The following is a 14112-nucleotide window of genomic DNA, read 5'->3' as shown; positions in this document are numbered from 1 at the left end:
TGAATAAATGAATGAAATAATAATTATAATAAATAAATGGTACTGTGATATGAACATGTTCAAAACTCCATGGTTAGATGAGGGAGGTTGTGAAAGTGGGGGAAACTCTCTAAAGGGCAGATTAGAGGCCTGATCTTCCGGCCTTTGGATACTCGGCTCAGTTCCACAAGACCAAACGCCTATATTCTTTTCCTAACTTTTTTTCGAGTTTCTCCACGAAGCCCCACCTATCTTGCCGGCTGATGCAAACCCGGCAAGCCCGCAGGGGGGCGCCCACAACACGCCACCCGACAGAACGAAAACTACATTTCCCAGCATTCTGCGCGCCCGACCCACTTCCGGAACCGGCAGACAGCATGGCGGCCTCCGAGGAGCACGATTCCTCGGCTGAGGCACCCCAGACGGCAGTGGAGGAGGAGGAAACAAAAACATTTAAAGACCTGGTGAGAATGGATGACGCCGGTTTCTCTTTGTTGCGTTGCCGCCAGGCGCGGGCAGAGTCCGGTTGCCTACGACCCCGGCCGCTGGTGCAAAAGCAGCCGGGGCCTAGCTCAGGTTTCCCCCGGGATGTCTCTCGGGTTCCGGACCTGCTCCCTCACCTCTGAGTTTGGGTGGTGGGAGGGCGGCCGCGCCCTTGGAGCCCTCATTTGCTCCTCTCAACTCCATCTTGATGTGGCAGCCTTTTGTCTGTCCAGGACGTTGTCCGTGCGGCGAATCGGTTTTTTTGTGTTACTTGGCCTTTGGATTTACATGAACAGGTTTTGAATTCTGGCCCAGCCGCCGACTAGAGGCAGGTTGATTCTGTGCCTTTCCGCGTCTGTAAATTGGGGATTATGATAAGTACTTCATAGAGTTATGAGAATTATATGAAGTGACACATGTAAAGAACTTCGTCCTTGGTGAGTGGAAAGTGATGGGTCTTGAGCTGCTGTCTTAACTCAGAGCTAAGAAGATTGAGTGGCTGTACAGCAGAAATTGACAGAACATTGTAAATCAACTATAATAAGAAAATTAAAAATAAAAGACTGAATGGGTTCACAGTCAATAATCAAAGTGTAGGGGATGCACATGTCACCAGCAAGGCAGCTCTGACGGTCGTTTAATTATGAGAGGGGCGAGTGTGTGTTGTTCTTTGCTAAACTGTGTTTTTCTGAATTCTAAGGGTGTGACAGATGTATTGTGTGAAGCTTGTGATCAGTTGGGATGGACAAAGCCAACGAAGATCCAGATTGAAGCTATTCCTTTGGCCTTACAAGGTAGATTGAGAATAAATATGTGGCCTGTTACAGATTCAGTATGAAGTAACACAAACTTAAAGACTTACCGCTTTTGAGAGCTGTTGCTTTGCATGCTTCTAGTGAAATGAAATGTAGTCACTAAAGATAAAAGGCTTGGGGCTTATTGGCTTTTGAAAAAGTAATTCTCCAGTTTTATTAAGCTTACTTTCTACAAGGGGGTTTGTTGTCTTCTCCTGTCTTTTTAGCTTTTCTTTCTCAATTTCTTTTGGCTCTTTCCCCTTTGCCAGGTTAATTCTATCTTCATCCTTTTTTTTTTCTTACTCTAAAATGCTACTGAGATTTCTTATCTAAACCTGAAGCTCTCAGGCTGTTAGCATCAGTGAGTTTCAGCCAGTGCTCATTAGAATCACCTGTGGAACTTTTAAACGCATCGTGATTTCCGGGGTCCAGCCTAGACCTACTGAATTGGATTTTTCAGGCGTGGGACCTAGGCATATGTAGATATAAAACTTCCTAGTTTATTCTGATGTGTCTGCCCCTGGGGCCGTGCCAGGAGGTGGGGTGGGGCACCATTTGTGAGATGCTCATAGCTCCCATGCCTATTTCTAGCCCACACTTTTTTGCTGAATCCAAATAAGTATGTCCAACTGGTTTTTAGTTACTTCTCTCCAAGACTACTGCAGGAACCTCCAGTTCCCCATGTCCAAACCGGAGTCCTTATTTTTCTCACCAGAACTAATTTCTCTGTAGCCCTTATCTCAGTTTATGGCCTTTGAGTTTCCCAAGTGAGAAACCTGTGTCAATTAGATTTTCTTTTGTTACTTTCTCTTACTTGTTCCAACCTCCCTGTCTGACTTCCCTTTAAGCCACTGTTATAGCTCCCCTGCTATATCCTGACCGAGCTCTCGTTTTCCTGTGCATTCCCCATTCTGGTCTTTTAGATCATTCTGGGTTGTAAGGAAGAGAGTCATGTTCATGTTATCTCAGGGAAGGGTTTAGGGTTAACCTCAGTAAGGAAACCCCAGCGGTTACACAGTCCAGGACCAAGGTCAGCATCTACTGCAGAGGTCATTACTCAATAGGAAGCCTTGCCACTGCTCAGCTGCAGTGGTCTTGGCTTGGGATTTAATTGCCACATCTTCTGTTACGGCTTTTTTGATGGTAACCATGGGGACTCACCCCTAAGGAATTACTTCTGGCATCCTTCCCTTGGAAGAAGTGGTATAAATGACATGTCCTGTTAAGGTCCTTGGTGCCTCTTTATGCCATCAGGCCTGGAGTTTTATCATCCTAAAGAGTAACATTGGTCATGATATTCCCTGCTTAAAATCCTTCAGTTCCTCTCTGTTAAAAGGAGATACCAGAACTCCTCAGTGTGACTGTGAGCTTCCTCATTCTCCTTCCTTTCCCACTTGACTTCTGTGTGCTGGCCACATTGTACTTCTCATTCTCCCTGCTCGTGGTATGTTCTTTAAAGCTCCATCCTCAGAGTTCCCATCGTGGCTCAGTGGTTAACGAATCTGACTGGGAAACATGAGGTTGTGGGTTCGATCCCTGGCCTCCATCAATGGGTTAAGAATCATTGCCATGAGCTGTCATGTAGGTTGCAGATGCGGCTCGGATCTCGCATTGCTGTGGCTGTGGTGTAGGCCAGCAGCTGTAGTTCCTATTGGACCCCTAGCCTGGGAACCTCCATATGCCGAGGTAGCGGCCCTAGAAAAGGCAAAAAGACAAAACAAATAAAAAATAAAAAAAATAAAGCTCCATCCTCTTTCCTTGGACAGAACTGTCCTTCATTGCTTTCTTTGCTTACCTCCAGATTTAATTGACTTATCACCTCTGTTAGCTTTCCCTGACTCCTCTGAGCAGAAGGTCACTCCTTCCTTTGGGTTCTCACTATATCCTGTAGGAGCCTAGCACACGAAAACACATTTGTGTTTTTTGCCCCTGGATTTTGAGCTTACTTAGGACAGATACTCTATCTTCTGTCTTGTCATCCTCCCTTTCCCCCCAACTCATCAAACTTTTATTCATAGTCTACTTTGTGCCAGCATTGGGTCATCATGGAATAATGTGGAAATGATGCAGAGAACATTTCTTTGTCTTCTAGGTCGTGATATCATTGGACTGGCAGAAACTGGCTCTGGGAAGACAGGGGCCTTTGCTCTGCCCATTCTGAACGCACTGCTGGAGACTCCCCAGCGTTTGTTTGCCTTAGTTCTCACCCCCACTCGGGAGCTGGCCTTTCAGATCTCAGAGCAGTTTGAAGCCCTGGGGTCTTCTATTGGGGTGCAGTGTGGTAAGTGTTGAGAGGAAGGGAATCTTCAGAGTTTCTTCACAAGTTGAGAATGAGTGTGAAAGGAGATGGCAGGAAGTGTTATTAGAGTTCCCATTGTGGCGCAGCAGAAATGAATCCCACTAGGAACCATGAGGTTTTGGGTTCTATCCCTGGCCTTACTCTGTGGGTTAAGGAGCTGCCGTTGCCGTGAGCTGTGGTGTAGGTTGCAGACGTCGCTCGGATCCTGTGTTGCTGTGGCTGTGGTGTAGGCTGGCAGCTGTAGCTCTGATTTGACCCCTAGCCTGGGAACCTCCATATGCCACAGATGCGGCCCTAAAAAAACAGACAAAAAAAACAACAAAAAAGGAATTGTTATTAATACAAGTTCATTGACCTAAAGAGCTAATTTGGTATTTTACCTTTGGGGAAAGTCAGAGTTGTAAGAGAAGAAAAAGTAGAAGTCTGGCATTGGCTTTAAAAGATGTTTTAGTGAACTGTGGAAAAAATTAAAGATCTCTTTTCAATGTTCTTTTTATTGTAGCCGTGATTGTCGGTGGAATTGATTCAATGTCACAGTCTCTGGCCCTGGCGAAAAAGCCACATATAGTAATAGGTGAGTAACTGACAAAGATAAAGGACACTGGCAGTGATAAATTGGAGAAAATCTACTGACATTGCGTGTAACTTATTTGTGTGGAAAGATCTCAAAAAACGGATTTTTGGGAGTTCCTGTCGTGGCGCAGTGGTTAACGAATCCGACTAGGAACCATGAGGTTGCGGGTTCGATCCCTGCCCTTGCTCAGTGGATTAACGATCCGGCGTTGCCGTGAGCTGTGGTGTAGGTTGCAGACGCGGCTCGGATCCCGCGTTGCTGTGGCTCTGGCGTAGGCCGGTGACTACAGCTCCGATTCATCCCCTAGCCTGGGAACCTCCATATGCCGCGGGAGCGGCCCAAGAAATAGCAACAACAACAACAAAAAAGACAAAAAAAAAAAAAAAAAAACGGATTTTTGTAATCTTGTTTAATTTTTATTAACTTCTGAAATTTTGGTTAGGGGAGGGGGATAACTTTTCCCTTTCTGTCCTTTTTCTTAAACATTGTCCTCTCTCCTCAACCTTTCTTCGTAGCAACTCCTGGTAGACTGATTGACCACTTGGAAAATACAAAAGGTTTCAACTTGAGAGCTCTCAAGTACTTGGTCATGGATGAAGCAGACCGAATATTGAATATGGATTTTGAGACAGAGGTGAGCTCTCAATACCTTTCTTTCCCTCACAGCATCTCAAGTGTCCTGTTTCAAAATCTGGTTCATTGCATGCCTGCTCCTGCAGAGCACTTATCATTGTCAGTTAATTTATCATCGCTGCTGCTTTTTTCATTCTTGATGCTCTGTACTGTCAGTGCCTCAGCTTCCTCTACAGTCTGACTTGATTTCAGAGATGAGACCTGTCAGAGCCACATTGTCTTTGCCGTTTTGTTTGATTTTGACTATCCACCTTCAAATATCTCTGTTTTCTTTGATGACCTGTTATCCTAGCCTGTTTAGCTGATTAATGCCTATTCTTGATTTTCTCTTAGATTAGCTCTATTCTACTAATTTAAGTTGTTCTTTGCTCTGAATGGCATTATTTTTTGGATCGCTTCTGGTAAGGTTTCAGAAAGTAAATATTCAGTAAACTTTAGCTAAACCGAATTAAATTTTTGAGTCCCCAAGCCCCCACCCATTATCTCCTTCATAAAGAGCATTTGAAAGTGTCCAGTCTAAGTGTCACATTGGTGCCCTTTCCTCTTTGTGCCTTAGGTTGACAAGATCCTCAAAGTGATTCCCCGAGATCGGAAGACATTTCTCTTCTCTGCTACCATGACCAAGAAGGTGAAAATTTCTAGGACTTCACTTTGCTTCTTTATAAGAATTGATAAGTAGAAACAGTGACAGTGATCAGACTAGAGCCTTTCGGAATCAGCATACCATTCTAGGTTTCTTTCTTCAGGTGCAAAAACTTCAGCGAGCAGCACTGAAGAATCCTGTGAAATGTGCTGTTTCCTCTAAATACCAGACGGTTGAGAAGTTACAGCAATATTATCTTTTTATTCCTTCTAAATTCAAGGTAAAGTGTTTACTTTGATCATTCCTGCCTCTCCCTCTCCTTCTTCACCAAAGCATCTGAAAGTGTGTCAACTCTCGATGAGCTGAGAGCTGTGCTACAGATTGGAGTCCTTTCTGTTGTCTTAGAGTGCGTGCCGTGCTTACATTTATCACTGATAAAGTCAGACATTCCGGGAATTTGCAGCATAGTAAGCCACAGTAATGAAGTCATTATATAATTCCTTCCTAACCCCATCGTTCAGATCATTTTTCTTTCGTCTGCTTATAATGTGGGTTTTTTTTATGTGTGTGTGGGCAAGGGGCCCCGGTTTGTGTTTTGATGTAAGGACTGCATGCTTGCTGGGTACAGATCTCGGGCACTTGGCCACAGTCTATGTGAAACTCATGGTTCGCAGAGAGGATAATGCTGGTTAAGGAGTTCGGTTTTGGCAGCCAGGGTTCTAGATAACTGAGAAGCAAGTATAGGCTTAACCTTTTACATAATTTATATGCCCAGGACTCCAACCTTTTTCCAGGTTCAGTTATATCTGTTGTCTTGTCTTTATGATTTAGGATACCTACCTGGTTTATATTCTAAATGAATTGGCTGGAAACTCCTTTATGATATTCTGCAGCACCTGTAACAATACTCAGAGGACAGCTTTGCTACTCCGAAATCTTGGGTTCACTGCCATTCCCCTCCATGGACAGATGAGTCAGGTAATTCTTCTTCGGTGTCACTAGTGGTTAACTGGTGGCCAGAGAAAGATAAAGCTTAAAGCAGGAAATTTATGCAGTAGCAACACAAGACATTTATGCATCTCCTCTTAGTGGTCTTGATTTTATGGACTTTAAAATGTTGCTCTGGATGCTGCTTCCTCCTTTCAGGATAGCAAGAGGCTCAGATGAGGATATTCCACAGGTAGTTGTCTGATATGGAAGCTATTGATTTGATATTCAGCCCTAGTGGTAACAGTGATTCTCTGGTCTCTAAAGACTTTTAATAAATTATTTCCCAATTATCTTTCTATTGTGTTAAATAATAATCTGTTTCATGTTAGTATTTTTTAGCTTTAGTCTTAAATATTCTGTTGCTGCCATGTTACCTTTTGACCTGTGAAGCCCAGTTTAGAATTAGGGGGGACACATCCTTTTCAAAATTTCTTTCTCTTGGTTCTTCTGTTTAGTGTTCCTAGTTTGTGTGTCTTGGATTCTAAGATTCCTTCACTTTTCGAGATTAAAATTAATTTCTTCTCGTCATCTCAGAGCAAGCGCCTGGGATCCCTTAATAAGTTTAAGGCAAAGGCTCGTTCCATTCTTCTGGCAACTGATGTTGCAAGCCGGGGTTTGGACATACCTCACGTGGATGTGGTTGTCAACTTTGACATTCCTACCCATTCCAAGGTGAGTCCTGTGGGCGACCTGACTTTCTAGCCTCAAAGTCTGTTTCTGTCCTTCCTCTCTTCCTTCCTCCCTTTTCTTATTTTAAAAATTGTGGTGTAATGGACATACAATGTTATATGAGTTTCAGGTGTAACATGTAATGATTTAGTATTTGTATATATTGCAAAATGGTCACAGTGAGTTTTTTCTTATGATGAGAACTTCTAAGATATTTTCTCATAGCAGTATTTAAATATGTAGTGCAGTATTATTAACTGCATATTTAATGTATGTTACCATGTTTTACATTACACTCCCATGACTTACTTATTTTACAACTGAAATTTGTACCTTTTGACCCCCTTCACCCCTTTCACATACACCCACACACACCCATCCTTGCCTCTGGCAGCCACCAAATCTGTTCTTTATATCTATGAGCCCAGGTTTTTTCTTTTTTAAGAATCCACATAGAAATGAGATCTCAGTATTTGTCTTTGTCTAACTGATTTCACTTAGCCTAATATTCTCTAGGTCCATCTGTGTGATCAGAAAATGGGAAGATATCATTCTTTTTAAGTAACTGATACTATTCCCTAGTATCCAAAGTGTATTTCTTTTTTTTTTTTTTTTTTTTTTGTCTTTTTGCTATTTCTTTGGGCTGCTCCCGTGGCATATGGAGGTTCCCAGGCTAGGAGTCCAATCGGAGCTGCAGCCACCGGCCTAGACGGAGCCACAGCAACGCGGGATCTGAGCCGCGTCTGCAACCTACACCACAGCTCACGGCAACGCTGGATCGTCAACCCACTGAGCAAGGGCAGGGACCGAACCCGCAACCTCATGGTTCCTAGTCGGATTCATTAACCACTGCGCCACTACAGGAACTCCCCAAAGTGTATTTCTTAATGGAGTGTTTTCTGTCTTTCCTTAGTTACAGTATTAGGGGTGTGTGTGTATGTGTGTGTGTCCTGGATTAGTTAAGTATCAGAAGTTGTGAAAGCTCTTGATTTATTCATTCACGTCATCTTCACATGCGTGTGGTTGTGATATTAATGAGTGTGAATGAAGGAGCCAAGGAGAGCTGACAGATGCTCTGGTCGGAGGAGCAAGATGTACCACATGGCAGCCTAGCTGATGAGAAATGGCAGCTTGTGGTCCTCAGTGTACCCCAGGGTTTCTGAACCTCGGCACTGTTAACATCTTGGACTGGGAATTCTTTTTTCTTTTTTTTTTTGGCCATGACATGCAGCAGTTTGATGTGGGATCTCAGTTCCCAGACCAAGGATTTAACCTGGGCTGCAGTGGTTAAAGCTTTAAGTCTTAACTACTAGACCACCGGGGAGCTCCCTAGCTGGGAGGTCTTTATTTCAGGCTGTCCTTTGCATGGTAGGATGTTTAGCAGCATTCCTGACCCCTATCCACAGGTGACATTGTGACAACAGGATATGTTCCCAGACATTTCCAAATGCCCCCTGGGGAGGCCAGAACCGCCCCCCGGTTGAGAACAGCTAGTGTCTCTCAGCTTTTTGTTAAACTGCTATAGACAAGGTGCTGTCTCTCTTGATTTTCACAGTAACTCTTGAGTTTGGCCATGTATTTGTATCCATGTTAGATAGGCAGAAACCAAAGTTCGGAGAGGTTGTGAAGCCTTGGAGACAGTTGTGTTGCCTTTTGGTGGTAAAAGCTGTGGCCCAGGTCTGCCTCGAGGTCCAGTGCTGTTTTCCTCTACACTATGCTGTCTGTAGCCATGCAGATAGGCTTTGTAGATTTGCTTTTCTATAGAAAGAAAGGGGGGCGGGGTCACTTTTGTGCTGTGAGGGAAATAAAAAAGTGAAGTAGATTTATCTCAACAGAGTGCCAATCCATCTCACTGTTCCATCACAAATCTGCTTTCTTTCAAAGGTTTGCAGTAAGACTTTACATACACTTTTTTTTTGTTTGTTTGTTTTTGTTTTTTGTTTTTTGTTTTTTTTTTTTGGCTTTTTAGGGCTGCACCACGGCATATGGAGGTTCCCCACATAGGGGGTCTAATCGTAGCTACAGCTGCCAGGCTAGCCAGAGCCACAGCAATGTGGGATCTGAGCCACATCTTCGACCTACACCACTGCTCACGGCAACGCTGGATCCTTAACCCACAGAGAGAGGCCAGGGATCAAACCCACAACCTCATGGTTCCCAGTTGGATTCGTTTCTGCTGTGCCACAACGGGAACTCCTACCTACACAGTTTTGAACTTATATTTCAGCTAACTCAAATTTAATTACCCTTCTTGTTTCAGGATTACATCCATCGAGTAGGTCGAACTGCTCGAGCTGGGCGCTCTGGAAAGGCCATTACCTTTGTCACACAGTAAGTGACTCGACTTGCATGCTGAGCAGTGTGAAGAGCAGAACTTTGAAGCAGTCTAACTTCATCACTTACTATAACAGTCACTTAACTGTCTCATCCTGCCTTCATCATTTGTAAAATAGAAATAATAATACCTACCTAGCAGGACTTTAATGAAGAGTGGAGAGAGATGTGTATAAAGGAGCATGTACTATGTTATATGTGCATAGTATAGTATTTGGCATATAGACACACCATGAAAACACTCTGTTATTTCTTTCAACTGCTGGAGCCAGAGAGCAGTGACCTTTCCCTCAAGCTGGTTATTCTAATAACGGTTTCTCATTTTCTTCTTAAAGGAACAAATTGTTACATATCCAGGGGTTTTCCGGGAGTAAGAGATACGCTGGGTGGTTTTATACTGGGCTCTGCCCAGCAGATTGCATTTAGTCAGTGTTGTGAAGAAGGAGGAGGCGATTCAGTGTTGTTTAACACTCTGGCTCCTGCCGCATCATAGCTTTCGAGTGGGCGGATATGTGCACGGAGCCAGCCAGAGCCATGCCGGTTTTCCTTCCTCAGATACGATGTGGAACTCTTCCAGCGCATAGAACACTTAATTGGGAAGAAACTGCCTGTCTTTCCAACCCAGGATGATGAGGTTATGATGTTGACAGAACGTGTGACTGAAGCCCAAAGATTTGCCCGAATGGTATGCAGAGCATTTTCTCACCAGCTTCTGTGTGGTTGATATTAACTGTGTGCAAGACATGTTATTGTAGTAATCCTTAATAAACTGTATTATTTTATTCCACATTTAAGATGAGCAAACTAAAGCATAGAGATGGTAGGTAATTTGCTTTCGACCATATGACTGAACAGTTGATTCAGAGCTTGGACTCAATCTGACCACAGTGACACATTCCCAGCCACTGTTCATGTTTCACATGTGGCAGGAAAGCCTTTGGACCTGAGATCAGGAGATGCAGCTGCTGACTGTGGGTGTGGCAGTGGGTCTCACCTCTCAGAATCACTTCCTCACCTGTAAGTTGGGAGTAATATTTACCTTGAATACCTCATAGGGTTTTATGAGCACCAGATAAGCTGATAGACATGGCAGAGGTACTGATAGTAGCTGTAGCAGCAGGAGAGGAGGTGAGAGGGTGCCAAAGGAGAATCCTTGCAAGTGTGCCTGCTCCCTGGAGCCCTATTCTGGGGAATGAAGAAACTTTGCCCCTGGGGCACTTTCTGAGTAGCTGAGACATGGACTTGTTTTTGTTTTCTGCTCACGTGGAATTCTTTGGTATTTTTGTTTATAAAAATATGTGTGCATTGGGAAAAAGTTTTAGAAAATACAGAAAGGATTAAAATAGTAAAAACAGAAGTCACCCTCCCACAGAAAACTGTTGATGATAGGTGGCTATTTTCCTTTTTTTTGTTTTTGTTGTTGTTGTTGTCTTTTCTAGGGCAGCACCTGCTGCATGTGGAGGTTCCCAGGCTAGGGGTCCAATCAGAACTACAGCTGCAGGCCTACACAACTCGGGATCAGAGCCATGTCTGCAACCTACACCAAAGCTCACGGCAACGCTGGATCCTGAACCCACTGAGTGAGGCCAGGGATTGAACCCGAAACCTCATGGTTCATAATTGGATTGTTAACCACTGAGCCATGACGGGAACTCCCCATTTTCTTTTTTTTCTTGAGCACCTAACACATGTCAGGCACTTTATTAAATGCTTTACATGTGTTGTCTCATGTATTATTTATCAGGCTTCTACTGTGCAGAGACGGTAATTGGGATCAAGTTATCCATTATGCTCACTAGGTACAACACCTAGTGTCTATAATAATTTATTTTTATTTTTTAATTTTAAAAAATTTTTATTGGGGAATAGTTGACTTATAATGTTGTGTTAGTTTCAGGTATACAACAGAGTGATTCAGTTAAACATATACATAAATCCATTCTTTCTCAGATTCTTTTTCCATATAGGTTATTATAGAATATTGAGTACAGTTGCCTGTGCTATGCAGTAGGTCCTTGTACGTGTTAATCCCAAACTCCTAATTTATCCCTCCCCTCCATGTTTCCCCTTTGGTAACCATAAGTTTGTTTTCAAAATCTGTACATCTGTTTTTGTTTTGTAAATAAGTTCTTTTGTATAATTTAAAAATTTAGATTATACATATAAGTGATAGCATATGATATTTGTCTTCTGATTTAGTATGATGATCTCTAAGTTATTTTTCTTTTTCTTTCTTTCTTTCTTTTTTTTTTTTTTTCCCGCATCTTTTGTCCTTTTAGGGCCGCCCCACGGCATATGGAGGTTCCCAGGCTAGGGGTCTAATCGGAGCTGTTGCTGGCCTATGCCAGAGCCACAGCAACGCCAGATTCGAGCCGTGTCTGCGACCTATACCACAGCTCATGGCAACGCCGGATCCTTAACCCACTGAGTGAGGCCAGGGATCGAACCTGCAACCTCATGGTTCCTAGTTGAATTCGTTTCTGTTGCACCACGACAGGAACTCCCTATTTTTCTTTCTTTAGCCATAATTATACTTTATCTAATTGTATATGACTTTATCTTGATGTATGTCATTTTTCTATTTCAACAAATATTGGATTCATGTGATCACTTTTTTTTTTTTCTTCTTCACATTTTAAACTTTATTCAAAAAGCTTCATGTAGGCTGTATCTTAGCACTGATTCAGTTCAGTTACCAAACTTTCTTAGACACTAGTGGCAAGAGTAGTTTCTTGGAGCCATTGCAAGTTCCCTTAACTGCCTTCTGAATTCTCAAGGAGAATCAAATTAAATCTTCTGGACTTTGCATTAGATATATTTTATTGCTTTCCAAGTTTTTAAAAGTTGGTGGTCTGAGGAGAGTGAATTCAGTTTATTAAAAACAGCCCTACCTGCAGGGTTTTTTGTTTTTGTCCTTTTAGGTCCGCATCCGTGGCATATGGAGGTTCCCAGGCTAGGGGACAAATTAGAGCTGTAGCTGCTGACCTGTGCCACAGCTACAGCAATGAAGGATCCAAGCCATGTCTGCGACTTACACAGCTTACAGCAACACTGGATCCTTAACTCACTGAGCGAGGTTAGGAATCCAACCTGCAACCTCATGGTTACTAGTTAGATTCATTTCCGCTGCACCACAACGGGAACTCCTAGAGAGAGACTCTTTTATTTTAGATGCTAGCACCTTGGAATTCTCATGTGACCACTTCTTAATGGCTACAAAGAATTCCGTTATGAATATATAACATGATTTACATTGATGTGTGTTTGTGCTTTTTTCAGTCTTTTTGTATATAATTAGTACTGTGTTGAGCATCCTAGTATGTACATCTCTGCACACTTGTTTCCTAGAAGAATGTATTCCTGGAAGGAGAACCAGTTGTTGGGTGGAGCAGTATACACAGTTGAAATATGAATTATAGGGGAGCCAGATTCCCCTCCACCACCAGAAAAGCTATCAGCAGTTTACGCTATGGGATGGTATGTGAATGTCCCCATAGCTGACTAGTACTAAGTATTACCATTCTCCTAAATCTTTGCTAGTCTGTCATATGAAAATAATAGCTTAAGGAGTTCCCTGTTGGCTCAGTGGGTTAAGGATCCCATGTTTTCAGTGCTGTGGCATGGGTTTGAGCCCTGGCCTGGGAATTTCTGTGAGCACTATGAAAATAAAAGAATAGGTATTGTTTTAATTTTCCTGCCTTTGGTTAATAATAAGATAAACATTTTTGTATATTGGGATTTTCGTCTTATTTGCTTACATGAGGTGTTAGGGAGTTACTTAGCGTTTGATTTTAAGAAGAGGAGACCAGGATGTGTTAACACTCAGTGACAGTAAATTCCTTTTCGATCCTGTCCTTTCTGTTTCTCCTAGGAATTAAGGGAGCATGGAGAAAAGAAGAAGCGCTCACGGGAAGACACTGGGGACAATGATGACACGGAGGGTGCAATTGGTGTCAGGAACAAGGTGGCTGGAGGAAAAATGAAGAAACGGAAAGGCCGTTAATCTCTTTTATAAAGACTCGATTCCTGCTTTCTTTTCTGTAAAGAGCATTGAAGGAGAAAATGGACCTCTTCTAGCAGAGTTCCTCAGGCCAAAGTCTGTCAGACTTGTGTCCAGAATCTGCTCAGCTCTTTTGGGGCTCATCCCCGTTTTCGTGTGTCAGAGCGAAGTTGTTGTTGTTGCTGCTGCAGAATGTTTTCCCAATGCTGATGTCAAGGCTGGGACTGGTCTTCAGCTTTGGTTCCTTGCTCCCCACACCAGTAGGATGTGCCTTCCTCTTCCTTCACACAGACCTGTGCTATTTTCAGCCGCAAGTCAAGGATGGGTTGAGGAAGCACCTGACCTGTAATTGTCAAGAAAGGAGCCTATACATTTATAAAATAGTGATACTTCAGCAACCTCAGCTTGTGCTTCATGAGACTGAATGGGAAATAATAAATTTAAATATTATTTTTAAAAGATGCAAACTCCTTGAAGGCTTTTTTAGGTTAGAGACTTTATAGATTTAGGTAAGATCTTCTTACTAGGTAAGAAACTGACAGTGGTGGATCCCTGGTGGATCCCTGGCAAATTCATTGGTTGTCTTTAAGGTAAACATTATTTATGACTTAAATCAGTGAAGGGGGAGTTCTCTTGGCTCAGCGGGTTAAAGATCTGATGCTGTCATTGCTGTGGCTCAGGTTCAGTCCCTGGCCTAGGAGTTTCTGCATGCTGCAGGCACAGCCAAAAAGGGAAAAAAGAAAAAAAAAAAAAAAATCAGCAAAGGAACAAGAG

General features: G+C 42.9%; 1 protein-coding gene across 1 annotated transcript; it reads left to right on the top strand.

The window, feature by feature from the left end:
* On the top strand, positions 247-13805 carry DDX47 (DEAD-box helicase 47). Its single transcript, XM_021092327.1, has 12 exons — positions 247-443; positions 1163-1256; positions 3349-3537; positions 4058-4129; positions 4645-4763; positions 5319-5390; positions 5509-5625; positions 6177-6323; positions 6870-7007; positions 9265-9335; positions 9894-10023; positions 13210-13805. The coding sequence occupies exons 1-12, from the start codon at positions 357-359 to the stop codon at positions 13339-13341; spliced, it is 1368 nt and encodes a 455-aa protein (XP_020947986.1). The 5' UTR covers positions 247-356; the 3' UTR covers positions 13342-13805.

The sequence above is a fragment of the Sus scrofa genome, chromosome 5 (assembly GCF_000003025.6).
Source record: "Sus scrofa isolate TJ Tabasco breed Duroc chromosome 5, Sscrofa11.1, whole genome shotgun sequence".
Classification (NCBI taxonomy): domain Eukaryota; kingdom Metazoa; phylum Chordata; class Mammalia; order Artiodactyla; family Suidae; genus Sus; species Sus scrofa.
This window is presented reverse-complemented; position numbering and strand designations above follow the sequence as displayed.